This window comes from Erythrolamprus reginae, chromosome Z (assembly GCF_031021105.1).
Source record: "Erythrolamprus reginae isolate rEryReg1 chromosome Z, rEryReg1.hap1, whole genome shotgun sequence".
NCBI lineage: Eukaryota > Metazoa > Chordata > Lepidosauria > Squamata > Dipsadidae > Erythrolamprus > Erythrolamprus reginae.
The window spans coordinates 141,025,957-141,045,914 of NC_091963.1; the positions used below are offsets into that span (position 1 = coordinate 141,025,957).

At 37.2% G+C, this 19,958-nt stretch overlaps 1 protein-coding gene across 1 annotated transcript; it reads left to right on the forward strand.

The window, feature by feature from the left end:
* Positions 1-3,305: 3,305 nt before the first annotated feature.
* On the forward strand, positions 3,306-19,958 carry LOC139154199 (vomeronasal type-2 receptor 26-like). Its single transcript, XM_070728630.1, has 6 exons — positions 3,306-3,322; positions 3,513-3,804; positions 7,687-8,532; positions 15,350-15,579; positions 18,206-18,327; positions 19,057-19,958. Exons 1-6 carry the CDS (start codon positions 3,306-3,308, stop codon positions 19,956-19,958), a joined length of 2,409 nt encoding a protein of 802 aa, XP_070584731.1.

The window sequence follows — 19,958 nt, forward strand, 5'->3', positions numbered from 1 at the left end:
GATGTAGTTGTTGATGATTAGGGGCAAACTAATAATGAAAATAATGTTCTTCGGGTAATGTGCACAAATGCTCAAAGCTTGAGCAACAAGCTCTGTGAGTTAATGGCCATAATATCTAGAGATAATTTGGATCTGGTTGCCATAACTGAGACATAGTTTAAGGATTCTAATGAATGGGAAATATCCATACCAGGATATACACTGTATAGGAAAGATAGAATAGAGAGAAGGGGTGGTGGTGGAGTAGCCATTTATGTTAAAGAAAGTCTAAAAACAACACTAATTCAAAATACATGTAAAGATCTGGAGACTCTCTGGATTTGCATGCAGAATAAAGACGGTTCTGTCATTAGAATTGGGGTGATCTATAGGCCTCCAGGGCAATCTGAGGAATATGACAACAAGATGGTGGATGAAATTACCCAAATGGCAGTAATATTGTGGTTATGGGTGATTTCAACATGCCTGATGTTGACTGGAATGTCCCCAGTGCCCTTACATGCAAAAGTAAGAATATAGTAGAGGCCTTTACAGGAGCAACTCTGGCACAGCTGGTTAAGACACCAACTAGAGGGGAGAATATTCTAGATTTAGTTTTTACAAATGGGAATTGGGTTTCAGAGGTCAAGGTGGGAGAAAGTTTAGGTATCAGCGACCATTTATGTTTGTGGTTTGATGTAAAAACTGATTGTGAGCAATCGTATACTGCAACAAAAGTATTGGATTTCAGAAAAACAAATTTTAATGCAATGGGGGAATATTTAAATAATGAATTAAAGGGCAGGGATAAAATGGCAGGAGCGAGCACCCAGTGGACTGTATTAAAAAAGGCCATCTTAAAAGCCACTGGACTGTATGTAAGGCAAATAACTAAAGGTAAAAAGAAGAAGAAACCGCTATGGTTTAGCAATGATGTAAGGACATAGAATGAAAAAAAAGCTGCCTATAGGAGGTATAAAGAGTCTGGAAGTGTAGCTGATAGAGAGGTGTATAAAATGAAAAAGAAGGAGGCGAAACAGATAATATATGCTGCTAAAACCTCAAAAGAGGAAGAAATTGCCAAATCTGTAAAGAAGGGGGATAAAACCTTCTTGAGATATATTAGTGATAGGAAGAAGAAAAACTGCAGCATCACAAAGCTTAGTACCGGGAATAATACATGCATTGATGGCAATAAGGAGATCGCTGACCATTTCTATAGCTACATCTGTTTAGTTTTCTCAAAAGATACCTTACAAAATAATACTAAAGAGGGATATAGCATTGCTTCCAGCTGTATGAATTCAGATTAGATTAGATTACATTAGATTTATTGGATTTATATGCCGCCCCTCTCCGCAAACTCGGGGCGGCTCACAACAATAGTAAAAACAGTACATAGTAACAAATCCAATGCCCACCAATCTAATTACAATTTAAGTTAGGAAATTCATAAAACAGTCCCAATATATATAAAATCAGGCACACAGTCAATCAATCAAACGGCAAAACAACATGGACAAGGGGGAGATGTTTTAGTTCCCCCATGCCTGACGGCAGAGGTGGGTCTTAAGGAGTTTACGAAAGGCAGAGAGGGTGGGGCAATCCTAATCTCAGGGGGGAGCTGGTTCCAGAGGGTCGGAGCCCCCACAAAGAAGGCTCTTCCCCTGGGTCCCACCAGACGACATTGTTTAGTCGACGGGACCCAAAGAAGGCCGACTCTGTGGGACCTAACCGGTCGCTGGGATTTGTGCAGCAGGAGGCGGTCCCGAAGATATTCAGCTCCCGTGATCTTAGAAGCCGATGTCTTAGAAGAACTTGAATGATTAAAGATAAATAAGGCAATTGGTCCAGATGGCATCCACCCCAGAGTTCTTAAAGAACTCAGATCTGTCATTGCTACCCCCCTGACTGATTTATTTAACCAATCCCTGTTAACAGGAGGTGTTCCTGAGGATTGGAGAATGGCCAGTGTTGTGCCTATCCACAAGAGGGGCAGTAGAGAAGAAGCTGGTAACTACAGGCCAGTTAGTTTGACATCAGTTATAGTTAAAATGATGGAGACTCTATTCAAAAAGAGGATAAATCAGCACCTAAAAAACAATAATTTATTGGACCCAAATCAGTATGGCTTTACTGAAGGCAAATCATGTCAGACTAATCTCATTGATTTCTTTGACTATGTCACAAAGGTGTTGGATCAAGGTGGTGCCGTGGATATTGCCTATCTGGACTTCAGCAAAGCCTTTGATACGGTTCCACATAAAGAGCTGATAGATAAATTAGTGAAGATTGGTCTTAATCCCTGGATAGTTCAATGGATTTGCAGCTGGCTGAAGCGTAGACATCAGAGAGTTATTGTTAATGGCGAGTATTCTGACCAGAGACACGTTACAAGCGGTGTGCCACAAGGGTCTGTTCTGGGTCCTATTCTTTTTAATATGTTTGTGAGTGACATAGGGGAAGGTTTGGTAGGGAAGGTTTGCCTATTAGATGATGACTCTAAAGTGTGCATTAGGGTTGATATTCCTGTAGGCGTCTGTAATATGGTAAATGATTTAGTTTTACTAGATAAATGGTCAAAGCAATGGAAACTGCAGTTTAATGTTTCCAAATGTAAAATAATACACTTGGGGAAAGGAATCCTCAATCTGAGTATTGTATTGGAAGTTCTGTGTTAGCAAAAACTTCAGAAGAGAAGGATGGGTGAACAGTGCAGTCAGGTGGTAGGGAACTAGATTTTGGATTTCTTTTCAGTGTAAACTTTTGCTCCACTTCTCAGTTCCTTTCTCCTCTAATTATGTACACCTTTTTCCTTTCTCTTAATGATAGCTGGTAGTGACATTGTTGAGAGAATCAATGAGAGAAATTGCATGGGAATCAGACAGAAGCTTACCCTATAATTATGACGAGTGACTTGGACTGGAGCTTCTTTGGGAGGCTGTTGATGATGCTACAGACCAAAGGAAAAAGATGTTAAATATCCCAGTTCAGAAATACAGATGCTAGCTAGAATGACTGTGTTACCAGGTAATGAGACATGACTTAGAATTTAAGAAAAGCCTGCCTCAACATTAATGGACTAGATGGAGAAATGTTCTTTTCTGGGGAGTTTTTCGTTCATGATCATAATATTCAGATTATTGGTATTGGTGCCCCTTCCTAAGAGTGTCTGCAGAGTGCCAGTCTTAAAATGCTCCAAGACCCAGCCTATTATTAACCTTCTTAAATATTATCAGCCTGGAGACCAGGTACTTGGTGGCATTTTCTCACAGTCTTTCATTTCTACGAACATATTACAGTACAGAAGACACCCATTCCAGGACATGCTTTTAGATCATATGTAAGCACTTAAAATTACTTTAAAATTAGTACTTTAAAAAAGTACTTTAAAATTAGGACCACATTTTCTGTTTTCATTTTAAAGCTATGTTTTTATCTTTCAATATTAATATATGTATTGTACCTTAGTTATACATTCTTAAAGCTTCTGAAATGCCAATACAATAATTTTCTCTGTATTTATTTTGCAGATTAGTGACTCAGAGCTATCAACACATTTTAGCTTTGGTGTTTGCTGTGAAAGAGATTAATCAAAGTCCTCAAACCTTACCTAACATCACCTTAGGCTTCAATATCTTTAATGACTATTTTAGTCCAAGACATACTTACCAAGCTTCAATGGAGCTCCTCTTTGCTTCAGATGCATTCATCCCTAATTATAAATGTCATCTCCAAAATAATCTGATAGCCATCATTGGGGGACCAAGTCCTGTTGCTTTTCTTGATATGGCTACCATCATGACTCCTTACAAGTTTGTGCAAGTGAGTTGCTGTATTTAGTGAAAACAGACACCTAAATTTTAAATCTATTACTTTTTAAATATTTCATGATCTTACCTCTCGAATATTTTGTTACTTTTGTTATATATTTAGCAGATATGAAATATAGTGGCTGAATGAATATCATTTAAAGATCTAAATGATTGTGATTTATTACTTATATCCTTTATGCACAGAAGACAAATTACTTTTTTTTTTTTCAATTTTTTTATTATTTTTCATAAAACAGACATACAGACGTACAAACATTAAACATAAAATGGGGATGTATTTCCCCGCTTCTTTTGAAAGTATACATTCAAATAGAGAAAAGAATACATAATCAAACATTTGTTGAATGTTAAAAAGTCTAGTAAAAAATTTTCAAATCTTAAATGCAATATTAGTACAGTATAAGTAAAAATGCTTAATATGTTATTTAAGTGTAATATATTCATCTAATCAAACATTCAAACTAATCTCAATTACTAAGCATACATAAAACAAAATTTTTAATATATCGCTTGTGAGTAAACAACTATGTCAAAATCATCAACAAATACATCTAATATTGTTATTACCTAAATAAAAACAGATCTATCTCTTATTTTTTCTTATCTAACCATTTATATATGTTGTTCCATGTTTCATAAAATTTTGTATCTTCTTGATCGTTTAATCGTCTTGTCATCATATCCATTTCAGCGCAGTCTAATATTTTAGCTATAACTTCTTCTTTCTTGGGGATTTCCTCCCCCTTCCAGTTTTGCGCGTATATTATTCTAGCCGCAGTTAATATGTGTATAATTAAGTAAAGAGTTTCCTTCTTATAAGTCTGATTAGTAATTCCTAATAAATAAAATTCCGGGGTGTTATCTATGTCATATTTTAATATTTCTTTTAATATCTTCTCAATCATCTTCCAATAAGTTTTAGCTTTGCTACATGTCCACCATTGATGGTAATAAGTTCCTATATCTTTCTTGCATTTCCAACACAGTGGGGATGTTTTAGGAAACATTTTAGCTATCCTGTTAGGTGGAAGGTGCCATCTATAAAACATTTTAATTTGGTTTTCTTTTAATGAAACTGACTTGGTCATTTTCCAATTATTAATCCAGACTTTTTCCCAAGTATCTATATCTATTTCCTTGCCTATATTTCTGCACCATCTTATCATGGTATCTTTTAGAGTCAACTCTATATTTTTGTGAGCGATAAGAAATTTATATATTTTCCCTATCATTTTTACTGAATTATTAATAATTAAATGACTTAGCAAATTCTTACTTTTATTAAAAGTATAAAGAGTTATATCCTTCTGGTATCTGGATCGAATCTGGGCATAATGCCACCAATCTATTATTATCCCTTCTTCTTGTAGTTTATTCCTAAGCTTTAGCTTCATCTGATCATTTAATAATTCTTTATATCTATAAAATATTTTCGTGTCTTTTATAGATTTTGGATGTGTTATTGCTTCTAGGGGGGCTATCCATTCTGGAACATTTAAGAAGTGATTTTTCTTTATGTCCTTCCAAACCTCTAGTAAATACTTCCTTAATGTGTGTCTTTTAAAATATGAGTGATTTTTTTCCTTGTCATACCATATAAATGCATGCCAACCCAGCATAAGATCATGTCCTTCTAAATTTAATATTCTTTTGTTCTCTAAGGTTATCCAATCTTTAATCCATGTTAAGGCGGCGGCCTGATAATATAATTTCCAGTTTGGAAGACCAAATCCTCCTCTTTCTTTAATGTCTTCCAAACAGTTTATTTTTATCCTTGCTTTTTTCCCTTGCCATATAAATTTTTTAACTAAGTTTGTCAAAGTTTTAAAGAAAGTTCCCCCTGGGTTTATTGGAATTACCTGAAAGAGAAATAAAACCTTAGGCAAAATATTCATCTTGATTGTGGCAATTCTTCCTAAAAATGATATTTTCAGGTTGTTCCATGTTTCTAAATCTTTTTTAATTTCTGATAATAATTTTATATAATTATCATTTTTTAAAGTTATTGTTTTCGCTGTTAAATTTATTCCTAAATATTTTACTTTCTTTACGGTTTTTATTCCAGAAATATTTTCTAATTTAGTTTCTTGTATTTTATTCATATTTTTGGTTAAGAAAGAAGTTTTACTTTTATTTATCTTTAAACCTGCTACCTTTCCGAATTGTTCAATAGTTTGCAATAAAGAAGGGACAGTTGTTATCGGTTCTTCAATTATAAACGTTAAGTCATCTGCAAAAGCTTGGAGTTTGTAAGTTTCGTCTCCTATAGTTAAACCTTTTATTTCGGAATCCGCTCTTATTTTAATTAATAAAGTTTCAAGTGTCATAATAAATAACAATGGTGATATAGGACATCCTTGACGAACTCCCTTGTTTATATCAAGTGCTTGTAATTGGTTATTATTTAATATTATTTTAGTCGTTTGTTTTGAGTATATAGTATCTATTAAATTAACAAATTTTGAGCCAAATCTCATTTTGTTTAATTGCATTTTTATAAATGTCCAGTTAACGTTGTCAAAGGCCTTTTGAGCATCTAAGAACATTAAGGATGCTGTCTTATCTGGATGTTGTTCATAGTATTCTAATGTATTTATTACTGTTCTAAGGTTATTTTTAATTTGTCGCCCTGGTAGAAATCCATTTTGGTCTTGATGTATTATTCCATTTATAATTCTTTTAAGTCTATCTGCATAAATGGCAATAAATATTTTATAATCTACATTTAATAAAGATATGGGTCTATAATTTTTGATTTTTAGTGGGTCAGTGCCGGATTTGTGTATTAAAGTTGTCAGCGATTCTGACCAAGATTTCGGAATTTTACCCTCAAGTCTACATGAATTAAAAATTTCTAACATATAGTTTCTTACTATTTCATTGTCTATCTTATACCATTCTGCCGGTATAGCATCCGGACCAGTGGCCTTATTGTTTTTCTGTTTTTTAATTATAGTTAGGAGTTCTTCCATTGTTATTGGACCATCCAACATGGTCTGTTGATCTTCTGTTATTTGTGGTAATTTTGAAGCCTGTAAGTAATTAAAAACCTCATCTTCACTAACATTGTCTTTGGCATAAAGATCTTTATAAAAGTTATAAACAATGTCCGCCTTTCCTTCTGTATCATATTTTATTGTACCATCTTTGTCTTCTAATTTTTTTATCAATTTGGATTGACTCTGCTTTCTAAGTTTATATGCTAACCATCTGCCTGGTTTATTTGCATGTTCAAAATAATGTTGTTTTGCTCTTTTAATTTTTTCAGTTATTTGATTTTGTTCTATAATTCTAATTTTATGTTTAATTACATTTATTTCTGTTTTAAAGTCTCTGTTCTTGGTGTGTTGCTGCGATGCAAATTCCAATTGTTTTAATTCATTTATTAGTTGTACGTACTTTAATTTATTTTCCTTATTGTATTTTGCTGTGTAAGATATTGTTAACCCTCTTATATAAGCTTTGAGTGTATCCCATATATTCTGTGGAGTGGTGTCTGGGGTTTTGTTAATCTCAAGAAATATTTTTAATTCCTTTTCGATCCAATCTTTATATTTCTTATCATTTAGTATAATTCTATTCATCCGCCAAATATTCTGTTTGTTGTTCCTTCTTATATAGACCACTATTGGGTTGTGGTCAGCCCATGTATTAACATCTATCTCTACTTCCCTTATTTCTTCTGCAACCATTTTTGATGTCCATACCATATCTATTCTTGATTGGATACTTGTGTATCCAATCACACTTGGCAAATAAAGAATTCTATTGTATTCTATTCACAAATAAAATAATGAATATTAATTTTAAAAATCCCAAGTCCCAATGGACCTAATTGCATAAACCTTTCCTGTTTCCTTGTTTCATTTAGGTTGCATATAGCTCTACTCTAGAGCTCAATACCGAAGCTCCATCACGTTTCTTTTACTGGATGTTCCCAAATGCAATTAATCAGTACAAAGGTCTTCTCCAGATTCTTCTGCATTTCGGCTGGAAATGGATCGGGGTATTTTTCCTTAACATTGGCAACATAGCATATATTTTATGGAAGAATATTCTTCCTATGTTTTCTCAAGAAGGTATCTGCTTTGAATTTATAGAAAAAATACCAGCTGAATTTCTTAGTGAGAATGAAGAAAATGTTAAGAGATCACATGCAATTTTAAAAACGGTTTTCAACAGCACAGCTAATGTTGTGTTGCTTCATGGGGAATTTCAAAGTATATTAAGTATAAGGTTTTTATTCAACCTGTTGGAGTTTAATAATGTAGATTATATTACAAAAATTTGGGTGATGACAGCAGATGTTGACTTTTCATCGGTTCTCTTTCAAAGGAGTGAGGACATTAATTTCATGCATGGAACCTTGTCCCTTTCAGTTCAATCAGTGGAGATGCCAGGGTTCCAAAATTTTGTTCAGATGAGAAACCCAGTTTTGGATAAAGAAGACAGCTTTTTAAAACAATTTTGGCACCAAACATTTAATTGTATGTTCCTAACAACTTCTACAGAGGAAGAGGATGAGCCTCTCTGCACTGGGGAGGAGAAACTTGAGAATCTTCCCATGACTGTGTTTGAAACCAGCATGACTGCCCACAGTTACAGTGTCTATACAGCTGTGTATGCAATCATACATGCTTTGCATATTCTGTACTCTTCCCAAAGCCAGCAAAGGTCATGGAAGAAACAGAAATTACTCAGTCAAGATTCATGGAAGGTGAGCAGACTACTTAGAACATCTCAGCAGACACAGTACGTTGATTCATTTGCAAAGTTGTTTATCAACCTCGCCCCATCCTTTAAGCCTATCAGATATATTTTCAACTTTTATTAAATTAGGAATATTTGTGATTTATCTAGCTGCTTGTTTTGAAAGTGATAGTTACCAGCTGTGTGTGCTTTGTTTTCTATGTTTTAATTAATTTTTATTTTGCTTTATCTTGATTTACCTTAACTTTTCGTTTCTACTAGTTAGAACATTTCACTGTGTTGCTTCAAAGTCAGAATCTTTCATCCTTCATCAAGCCAATCACATATAAATTAAATTTTTAATTCCTTCCAATATTTATGACTGATCTAGGTGTATATTTTTCAAGTGATGGTCACAATGCATTTGGTGAGCACCAGTTTTTTACTGTATGTTTATCAATTGAGCTTTGCTTTTTACACAATAAGATTATTTTTATTTTGCTTTCGAATTTTACAGTTAACTTCTAATTTGTACTGTTCAGAAAATTTAACTTCATTGCTTAAAGATCTCATTGTGCTCCAAATTCCAGCATCGGTTCTGTTGGAGCTGAAATGCTGTTAACTTATAACTATAAATATGGTTATTCTATGTGCTGGACTCATCACCACAGTACCCATTTATAGTGACTAGTCAAAAATAATTTAAATTACAGCCTTAGTTTGCACTGAAAAATATATAAAATGCAATTTTATCTTAGCAAATACAAACTTGGCAATTTCTATAATATAGAGAAGGGGCCTTGTGTTGGCGGCAGCACTTCATGTCGAATGTGCAGTTATTTTGCAAGGTCATGGTAATGACTGTGGCCATAAATCATAGAAAGCAATAGTACAAATCCATAGACCAATGGAGGAGGATGCCCTATGGCTTATGGAAGGGGGCTGAAATGAGAAAAAGTGCCCTGTCCTATGAAGGGACAAGTGCACTGCAGGTAATTTCCAGGGTCTGTCCCAGGCCCAGTAGGTGCCACTTCCTTCCAATGTCATTAAGAGGACATGGCTAAAAACTAGGGACAATAACTTCTGAGCCCTATGAGAACAGGAATTAACTTTAGGAACAAAGTTAGTATCTAATTGGAATACTACTCTATCAGAATAGAAGGTGACAGAGAAAACAGCCAGTTCAGATATTCTACAGGCAGATGTTACGGCCATGAAAAGGACTACTTCATAAGTTAGTGTATTCAGAGAAACAGTTTGTAACAAGACAAAGGTCCCCCCTATAAGTATGTTGAACACCTTGGACAAGCCTTGGATAAGTCCCAAGTCAGCTACCCATGGACGAAGGGGGAACACAGATTGACTGCCCCCTTGAGGAACCTACATATCATAGGGTGGGCTGAGAGAGAGAGAGTCCCAGGATCTAGAGGACAGCATAGTCAAGAAGGCTGCCAATTGGCGATGGAGCATTTTGGGAGGGAAACCTGTCGGCTTGAAATTGATGGAGGAAAAGGGAGGACATTAATAATGGATAAATCAACGGGGAAATATCCCACCTGCATACACCAGTTACAGAAGGCCCTCCAGGTGTCTGAATATTTGTGCTCTGTGGATGGCCTCTTAGAGGCCAGTAAAATTTGACTAATATCCCCCAGATCCTGGTGATGCCTCTGAGTGAGCTGCTCAAATGCCAAGCTGTCAGCTGTAGCAACCGTTGACCTAGATGCTCGACTCACCCCTGGACAAGCAACCGCGTGGTCAGAATGTTCCTCTAAGGAGGAAACACTGAGAGGGATGCAAGGTCCATTTACCAGGCTCTCGTGGGCTGTGGAGTGGTGGAGAGACAGAAGAATCAGGTTGGCCCTCTCTTGCAGTATCCTCTTCACCACTTTGAGGAAGAGTGGCAGGGGAGGTAAGGTGCACAGTAAGCCTGTCATCTGGGCGCAACAAATAGCTTTTGTTTCCTCTGCTCTTGAGTCTTATACCTGTCAGGAATCTGAGCAGTTTTCCATTCCTTGGGGCGATGAAGAGGTATATGACAGGCAGGCTGAAGCAGCTCAACAGCTGCTGGAATAAGTCTGGGTGGAGGCTCAGCTCTGCCAGATCGATGTCGTGGCAGTTATGTACTCCAGACTTCACTGCTCTTTTGCTAAAAGACTTCACTGTTTTTGTTTTGTTTTGTTTTTGCTAACAGAACATTATGTACTGATCATTAGGAAAAATATTATAAAAATGAATTGAAGCAAATCTGAACGGCAAATTAGCCCAATAAAATTTGATTTCCTATTGGAAATACTCTATGAAATCCCTGCAATGGGACAATGCTGCAACCAAGTGCACATTTTATTATTATACTTATGACTGGCTGGGGAATTCTGGAAGTTGAAGTCTGTGGGTGACATTCTTCCCAGAGTCTCAAGTTAATAGTCTCAACATTGTCCCAGCCTGCCAATTTATGTGAGCCTTGGTGGTCACATTGTCTGTTAGTACCAACACAGGCCAGTTCGACAGGAGGGACCAAAAATGTCGAAGGGACAGGGAAAACAGTGCATATTGCCAGCAAGTGATGCTGAACCCCATCTCTACCAGTGACCAGGTTCCCTGGGCTATTTCTGAACCCACCTGCCAACCCCATCCCAGTGTGCTTGCATGAGAAGTCACAGTAATTTTGTAGGGTTCCATTGATGATGGCAGGTGATGCCTATCATTGGAGGGAGTGCATCCTGACCATTGAAATGGGAGAAGAGACCCTAGAATGTCTCTGGAATGCAGGTGAGCCCAAGAGTCTATGTGAATGGCAGAGATCATGATGCCCAGGAGGGAAGATAACAGATTCAGAGGAACCAAGGTTTGGCCCAGAACCTGCTGGACTCTGTTCAATAGGTTATCTCATGTGGGGAATCAATGAGCATGATAGAAGTGGAGAGCCCCTGACCCTTGAAAGGAGGTAACGAGGAAGGGCCCAGGTTCAAAGGAAACATTTGGTCCTCAAGCAACCTATGTATGGCAAGCAATTGATTCAGAGCTACTGAAACTGTCCCTCTCATTTTGCTCATTGCCTACTGCAATCCACAAAAAAATGAGTGTTTGCATTTTTATGATTGCTTCCCCCAGCTAGCAAATTAACTGCCATTTGAAATTGGTTATAGTGCCACTCAGGTCACTGTTCCTCACTGGCAGATTTATGATATGTACAATTTGGAGCAACGAAAGGTCTTGAAGCACAATTTCCAGCCAGAAGATTAGATTAGATTTAGTTTTAATTGGATTTGTATGCCGTCCCTCTCCAAGGACTCGTGGCGGCTCACAGCATGTACAGAAAAACAAGAAAAAATAATAACAATCCAATTAATACATTAAAAAAATCTTTAAAATTCTAATTTAAAAACTATCAATATCATTCATTCAGCAATCAAACTAAAGCATTTATTGGTCAGGGGGGAAGATCTAAAGAACTCAGCAAATATGAGTTTTTAACTCTTTGGAAGGCGAGGAAGGTGAGGACAGTACGAATCTCTGGGGGGGAGCTGATTCCAGAGGGCTGGGGGCCCAACAGAGAACGCTCTTCCCCCAGGTCCTGCCAGCCAACATTGTTTGGTCGATGGGACCCTAAGGAGACCAAATCTGTGGGACCTCACCAGTCGCTGGGATTCATGTGGCGGAAGGTAGTCACAGAGATAGTCTGGTCCTATGCCATGTAGAGCTTTATAGGTCATAACCAACACTTTGAATTGTGTCCGGAAACAGATGAGTAGCCAATGCAGTCCGTGGAGTGATGACGAGATATGGGTATGTCTCGGAAGGCCCCAAACTGCTCACACGACTGCATTTTGGATGAGCTGAAGTTTCTGAACACTCTTCAAAGGTAGCCCCATGTAGAGAGCATTGCAGTAGTCAAACTTCGAGGTGATAAGGGCATGAGTGACCGTGAGCAAAGATTCCCTGTCCAAATAGGGCTGCAATTGGTGCACCAGGTGGACCCAGGAAAACGTCCCTCTCACCACAGCCAAAATATGGTGTTCTAATGTTAGCTGTGGATCGAGGAGGATGCCCAAGTTGCGAACCCTCTCTGATGGGGTCAATAATCCCCTCCCTGGTGATGGATGGACAGATGGACGTGTCCTTGTGAGGCAGTACCCACAGCCACTCTGTCTGTCTGGATTGAGTCTGAGCCTGTTGGTACCCATAAAGACCCTGACAGCCTCCAGACACTGGGACATTACTTCCACTGCTTCACTGAATGGAGTGGAGATGTACAGCTGAGTGTCATCAGCATACTGGTGATAATTCACTCCATGCCCTTGGATGATCTCACCCAACTGTTTCATGTAGATATTAAACAGCAGATGGGAGAGGACCGATCCCTGAAGAACCCTACAAGGTAGGGACCTAGGAGTTGACCTCTGACCCCCTGCTAACACTGACTGCGACCGACCAGAGAGGTAGGAGGAGAACCACTATAAAATGGTGCCTCCCACTCCCAACCCATCCAGTCGGCACAGAAGAATACCGTGATCGATGGTATCGAAAGCCGCTGAGAGGTCAAGAAGTACCAGGAGAGAGGATAAACCCCTGTCCATGACCCACCAGAGATCATCCATCAGCGCGACCAAAGCAGTTTCCATGCTGTAGCCGGGTCTGAATCCTGACAGCTGAGGACCTAGATAATTGGCTTCTTCCAAAGACCACTGGAGCTGGAGCAACACCACCTTCTCAACAATCTTCCCCATAATGAGGAGGTTGGAGACAGGACAATAGTTGTTAAATACGGCCAGATCCAGGGAAGGTTTCTTGAGGAGGGGCCGCACAAGTGCCTCCTTGTATGGAACCGGAAAAGTATCCCTCCCCCAAAGAAGCATTAGTAATCTCCTGTACCCAGCTCCATGTCACCTCTCTGCTGGCCGAGACCAGCCAGGAGGGACACAGGTGCAGCAAACAAGTGGCCAAACTCACAGCTCCAATGGCCTTGTCTACTTCATCAGGTGTCACCAGGTCAAACTCGCTATAAACAGGTGGACTAAGATGGGCCCCTGTCACCTCAACTGACTCGTTATCAGCCAAATCTGCACTCCAATTGGAGTTGAGGTCAGAGAAGAAAGAAAGCTGCTAGGAATACCCTGTTCCCACAAGATCCAGTTAACCGAATTATTTCCCGTTTTCTCACACAGACTGTATATGGGTATTCAAGTGGGGCTTTCAGCTGGAGGAATGAGCAGCAGCTGGGCTGAAGCCCGGGATGTCTTCTATCCAAGTCAGATGGCAGAGGTCGATAAGGGAAGCAAGGCACACTCACCGATGGATTGACGAGTAGAATTGTATACTGGAGAAGTCTTCAAGACAAACATCCTTGGCTCAGGACTGAGTCAAAAGAGTGGGAACTGAAACACAGTAGTGCTATTTATACCTCTTAAGACATGGTCCAATTGGACTACATTAAGACAGGGATGGTAGGCATGCTGGTGCACTTATGCACACCCCTTACTGACCCCTTATGAATCAAGTGAGGTCAACAAGACAGTTTAAGGGTAAAGTTTTGGGTGGGTGGTGATGAAACTACAGAGTCAGCTAGTGAGTTTCAGGCATTAATCACTTTTTTGATAAAGTTGTATTTTCTTCAGACAAGTTTGGAGCGGTTTACTTTGAGTTTGAATCTGTTGTGTGATCGTGTGTTGTTGTAGTTGAAGCTGAAGTAGTTGTTGACAGAAAGAATGTTGTAGCAGATGACTTTATGGGCTATGCTTAGGTTTTGTTTAAGGAGACGTAGTTTTAAGCTTTCTAAGCCTAGGATTTCAAGTCTGGTTGTGTAAGGCATTTTGCTCCAAGTAGAGGGCTCTTCTCATAAAGTATCTCTGGACGCTTTCTAATGTATTTATGAACAAAATGCAATGTGGATTCCAGACAGAGGAGCTTTTATTCAAGGTTTGGTCTGGCGAAAGTTTTGTATGCTCTGATTAGGAGTGTAATATTATCATAGAAGAAGCTATGTAAGATTAGGTTAACAACTCTTGAAGCCTTTTTGGTGATGTTGTTGCAACGGGATTTGGCACTTAGGTCATTTAATAGTCATTCATTCATTTGATTGGTTGCCGCCCTTCTCTGCAGATTCAGGGGGTTGAGATTTGTTGGATGAGATTTGGAGTTACAAGATGTATGACCATTCTGACACAAATCAAGGTCTTTTTGGAGGGTAGCAGTGTTATCATTGGTGGTGAAGAGTTTTACATCATTGGCAAAGAAAACTCAGTTGCCTGTAATGTGATAGCAAACGTCATTTATATAGAGTATGAAGAGTGTTTGTCCTAGTATACAGCCTTGGTATACACCTCTGTTAACAGGAACAGGATTAGATAGCACTCCCTATTTCTCTTTGATAGGAAGTCAGTTATCCAGTCATGTAGGAATTCTAAGATGCCATAGAATTTCAGCTTTAGAAGTAGTTTATCATGAACCACTGAGTCAAAGCCTTTGTAGAAGTCTGTGTAAATTGCATCTATATATTTGCCCAGATCTAGATGTGTAGTCCATATGTTTTTGCAGTATAGGAGTTTCAGGTTACAAGATAAAACCAAATAGTTTGTTACAGAGTAGGTTATTAGTTTCTGGGTGGAAGCTAATTGAATGGTTTATAATTGATTCTATGACTTTGTATGTGACACAGCATAGAGAGATTGGTCTGTAGTTTTCTACTAGACTGGGATCTCCTTTTTTTGAAGATGGGGGGGATTGTGGCTAGTGACCTAGGTTTGGTAGGGAACTGGTCCTACTGTTCCTGGTACTGAATGGGATGCTGATTTAATGAAATGCATTCTTATCTTTGTACCATTTTTTATCCTCTGTTTCTAAAGCTCCATCATTTTCTGCAGAGTATACCATTTAATAGCAGTACTGGAGAGATTTCCTTTGATAACAATGGAGAGATTGTTGCAGGATATGACGTTATAAACTGGATCACATTTTCGAATCAGACATTTCTTAGAGTCAAAGTTGGAAGGATAGATCCGGGAACACTCGCTGAGAAATCACTGACTATTTCTGAAGAGAAGATCGTTTGGCCCAAACGGTTTAATCAGGTGAGGTTCTTCTTTTTTTAAAAAAAAATAAAAATATTTTTATTGATTTTTTCAAAGTAACAAACACAACAAAAAAAACATATAACACTTAATGGAGCTACAGTCGCTCCACTCAAAGTAGAAGTCTTCATATAAAAGTAAAATGTTTATCTGTAAAATACATATTGTTATATAGAGTAAAAATTCCAATCTTAATATAAATCTAAATCAGTATCAAAATTTATAAAGATATATATGAAAAAGAAAAAAAATATTAAAAAAACAAAGAGAAAAAAGGGAAGAGAAAAAAGAAAAGATGAAAAAAAATTATATTTGTACTAATAATTACCATCTTATACAATTCTAATACTAAATTCAAATATGTTAATAATATAGCAACACACTTATCTCTTATTCCTTGTTTCCCACCAGATATATACTTTCTGCCAAATATCATAAAATTCTGATTCTTCTTGATTATTTAACCGTCTCGTCATCAAATCTAATTCGGCACAGTCTAAAATCTTCTTAAGAATATCTGTTTCTTTTGGAATCTCACTATCTTTCCATTTTTGTGCAAAGACTATCCTAGCTGCTACTAATATATGAACTATTAAATAATATATATCTTTTTTATATTTATAATTTGATATGCCCAATAGAAAAAATTCTGGTGCTTTCTTAATATCTAATTGAGGTTCTTCTTAGGTCAGAGTATGTACAGTGTAACTATTTTTAGAAAACCCAGGAGCAAAATATAGTAAAGAAATGTTTGTCTTGCAAATAGTGGTTTATGTATAAGGAATACACACACACACATATTAGGCAAAGTGAGGCAATCAACCATCAACTACAGCACGGACGCACACATACACAGAGAGATATTCTCTCACAGAGCCTCTGTCATACTGTAGCCTCTTAAAGCAGTAGGCAGTGAAATAATTCTGCTGACTCATTGCTACCATAGTATCATTGTTACAACATTACAATATTACATTAGACCAGTTGTCAGTTCTGAAATCCTCATTACCCTGACATCTTATTTCAAAATAATCAATTTTATTATGAGGAGTCATGACTGTGGTTTCCATGGGGGTTTGAATACCAAGTGGGGGTTAATACTGGCTCTGCTTTGTCACTTTTGTCATGGATCTTGCATGGGGTGCGCATGCCCACTGCCATCCCTGTGCACCTGTGCCAGCCTCCGGGACCAATCTGGTATGAAAAATAAGTGCAGCTTTTGTTGTGTCCCAAAGATTTTGCAATGATGTATGCTCATTTATATTAATTTTGAAAATTGTTATTAATTCCTTTACCAACATTTCTCAGTATCCTTTATCTTTACTTGGAGATTGGTTCATAGTCCTTCTGTTTCTCTTAGTTTCTTGGTTCTCAGTAAGAAAGAGTTTTTTGAAATGACCATCAGATCATTAGTATTTTATTATTGTTAACAAACCCTGATGCTACACCTTCACTAAACAGGATGTGGGCATAGCCAGTGTGTGTCTCATCCAGTCTGTGATCTGGGAGTTTAGACATTTTACTCCCTCTCCCCACCTGAAAAGAACTCTGTTCCAACCTCCAGGTATAATTTTTTTATTTTTCTCCACCATAAAATAAAACAATACATAATTACCAAACACTAAAACAATACTTATAATCGAACATATATAAAACTTTTCTTTTCCATGTTAAACCTTCAATGGAGGCTCTTATCCCCGATTACTCTTCTAGAGAAAAAAATCTGTAAAATTCATAAAACATTATCTATTATTAAACCTCTAATTATAAAATATTTTACTCTATGTTACTATAAAAACTTACATTGCATCAATATGAACATTAACAAAATCTCTTCTATCTAAATCTTAATAAAAGATCCTAACATATATTAATAGAGATTATATATACAAAGACAAAAGCACCAGCCTGAAGATGACGAGTGGGACCTCATCGAAAAGTCACCAGAAATCTCTGAAACTTACACGGGAAGAAACCTTCATACCCGTACTCATGAAAATCTATGAAAACATATATGTATGTATGTATGTATGTATGTATGTATGTATGTATGTATGCATCACATGTTTTTGCTGAATTTTTAAAATTAAGGGAGATTAGGATAGCACTATTTCAGCCTTATATATTTGTGTGTGTGTTTTAATGATTTGATTGATTGGTGGAATCACATTTAGTTAAAAGATTGACATGGTGATGATTGTGATATGTTTTTGGGGTTAGGGCTGGCTTCCAAATTTCTGGTAGGTGGGATGTGTCATCACATTTATTCATACTGAGGGGGTGTTTTTCTATTTCTATGGCTTCCATGATTATTCTTTTATATACGTGTTCTGCTTTGGAGAGTAATTTAGTTTTTTCGAAGTCAATTTCATGTCCTGTTTTTTTTAATGTGCTGGAAAAGGAATTTTTTTCTTCTTTTTTGACTGCATTTTTATGTTCTGAAATGCGTGCGTTTATTCTTCGATTAATTTGTCCAATGTATGTGGCTGCACATGTTTTGCATGTATTAAGTATTAATATGAAGTATTGTTATTGTTATTGTTGTTGTTATTGTTATTGTTATTGTTATTGTTATTGTTATTGCTATTGCTATTGCTATTGCTATTGCTATTGTTATTGTTAACAGGAAAGACCCCTTGCTCTGTGTAATGAGAAGTGCCATACGGGTTACAGAAAGACCAAAATTGAAGGAAAATTATTTTGCTGCTATGGTTGCACTCCATGTCCAAAGGGGAAGATCTCCGATCAGACAGGTAAATAAAAGAGGAGAGCGGGAGAAACATTTCAATTTTCTCAATTCAACAAGAAAAAGAATTGTGAAAGAAGGGATGAGGAAAATATGACCTCATAAGTGAACCATTTTTAGTTACAGAGTAGTGTTAGATGGTCCTTCCAAGTCTGTTATTCTGAATGCTGTTCTCCTCAGCAGTTTTAGAAGAGAAATATAGGAATATCCATGATCAAACTTGGCAGTGTCCCTGTGATATACTGTAGGTGCCCCAGAAACCACGGTCCATGCACTGTGAGTTCTACAGGGATAATTAACACACACTGATTATCCATTTGATCTAGGCATCCTGATAATTCACATTACTTTATTTCTTAGATAACAATCCATCGCTCTAAAAGTAGCAAAACATTACTACAATAAGCATAACCTTCACTGACAAATGTTTGATGGAATTCATTGATATTAAGGGGTGGTTTTAGTTTGTTTCTTTTACTGGATGCCTTTTTACTGGTCAATAAACAAATGAGGTTTATGTAATAATAATAATAATAATAATAATAATAATAATAATAATAATAATAATAATAATAATATCTTTAATATAAGATCTTTACCAAGAAAAATGTGATTTCACTGGAGCTCAATCATAACAGTTGCATCATGTATATCAGTCAGGCACCATAATATCATGCAATATGCTAAGGGCTCTCTAGTAGTGTTTTGATTTAAATGTAAACATTTGACTTTCCAGATATGGATGATTGCTTCCAATGCCCAGAAGATCAATATCCAAACAATAAACGGGATTTATGCATGCCAAAGCATGTAAGTTATCTATCTTATGGAGACTTGTTGGCGACAGGCTTAGTCACATCATCTCTTCTGCTTTCTTTTACCACAATCTTTGTGCTTGGAATCTTCATGAAGTATCACAATACTCCCATTGTCAAAGCCAACAACCGCAGCCTCTCCTACACCCTTCTTATCTCCCTCCTCCTCTCCTTCCTTTGTTCTCTGCTTTTCATTGGCAGACCCATGACAGTGACCTGTCTCCTTCGACAGACTGCTTTTGGGATCATCTTTTCAGTGGCTGTTTCTTGTATGTTGGCCAAAACCATCACTGTGGTTCTTGCTTTCATGGCCACCAAGCCAGGATCGAAGATGAGGACTTGGGTTGGGAGAAGACTGGCCCTTTCCATTGTTCTTTCCTGTTCTCTTATTCAAAGTACTTTTTGTATCGCATGGCTTGTAATTTCTCCCCCCTTTCCAAACTTTGACATGAGGTCCATAAATACTGAAATTATTATAGAATGTAATGAAGGTTCAGTGGCAATGTTTTATTCTGTTTTAGGTTTTATGGGCTTCTTGGCCTTTGTTAGTTTTATTGCAGCTTTTTTAGCTAGGAAGTTACCAGACACATTCCAGGAAACCAAGTCAATTACTTTCAGCATGCTGGTGTTTTGCAGTGTCTGGTTGTCTTTTGTTCCTGCCTACATAAGCACCAAAGGAAAATACACAGTAGCTGTGGAGATCTTTGCCATCTTGGCATCTAGTGCTGGGCTCCTGACTTTTATCTTTTTCCCCAAATGTTACATCATTATAATTAGACCAGATCTTAACAAACGGGAGCAATTAATAAAAAGAGTGAATTAA

Coding starts and splice junctions, on each gene's coding strand:
- LOC139154199 (XM_070728630.1), top strand. Junction 15,580..18,205: donor AAACGGTTTAATCAGGTGAG/GTTCTTCTTTTT, acceptor TTAACAGGAAAG/ACCCCTTGCTCTGTGTAATG. Junction 18,328..19,056: donor GAAGATCTCCGATCAGACAG/GTAAATAAAAGA, acceptor TTGACTTTCCAG/ATATGGATGATTGCTTCCAA.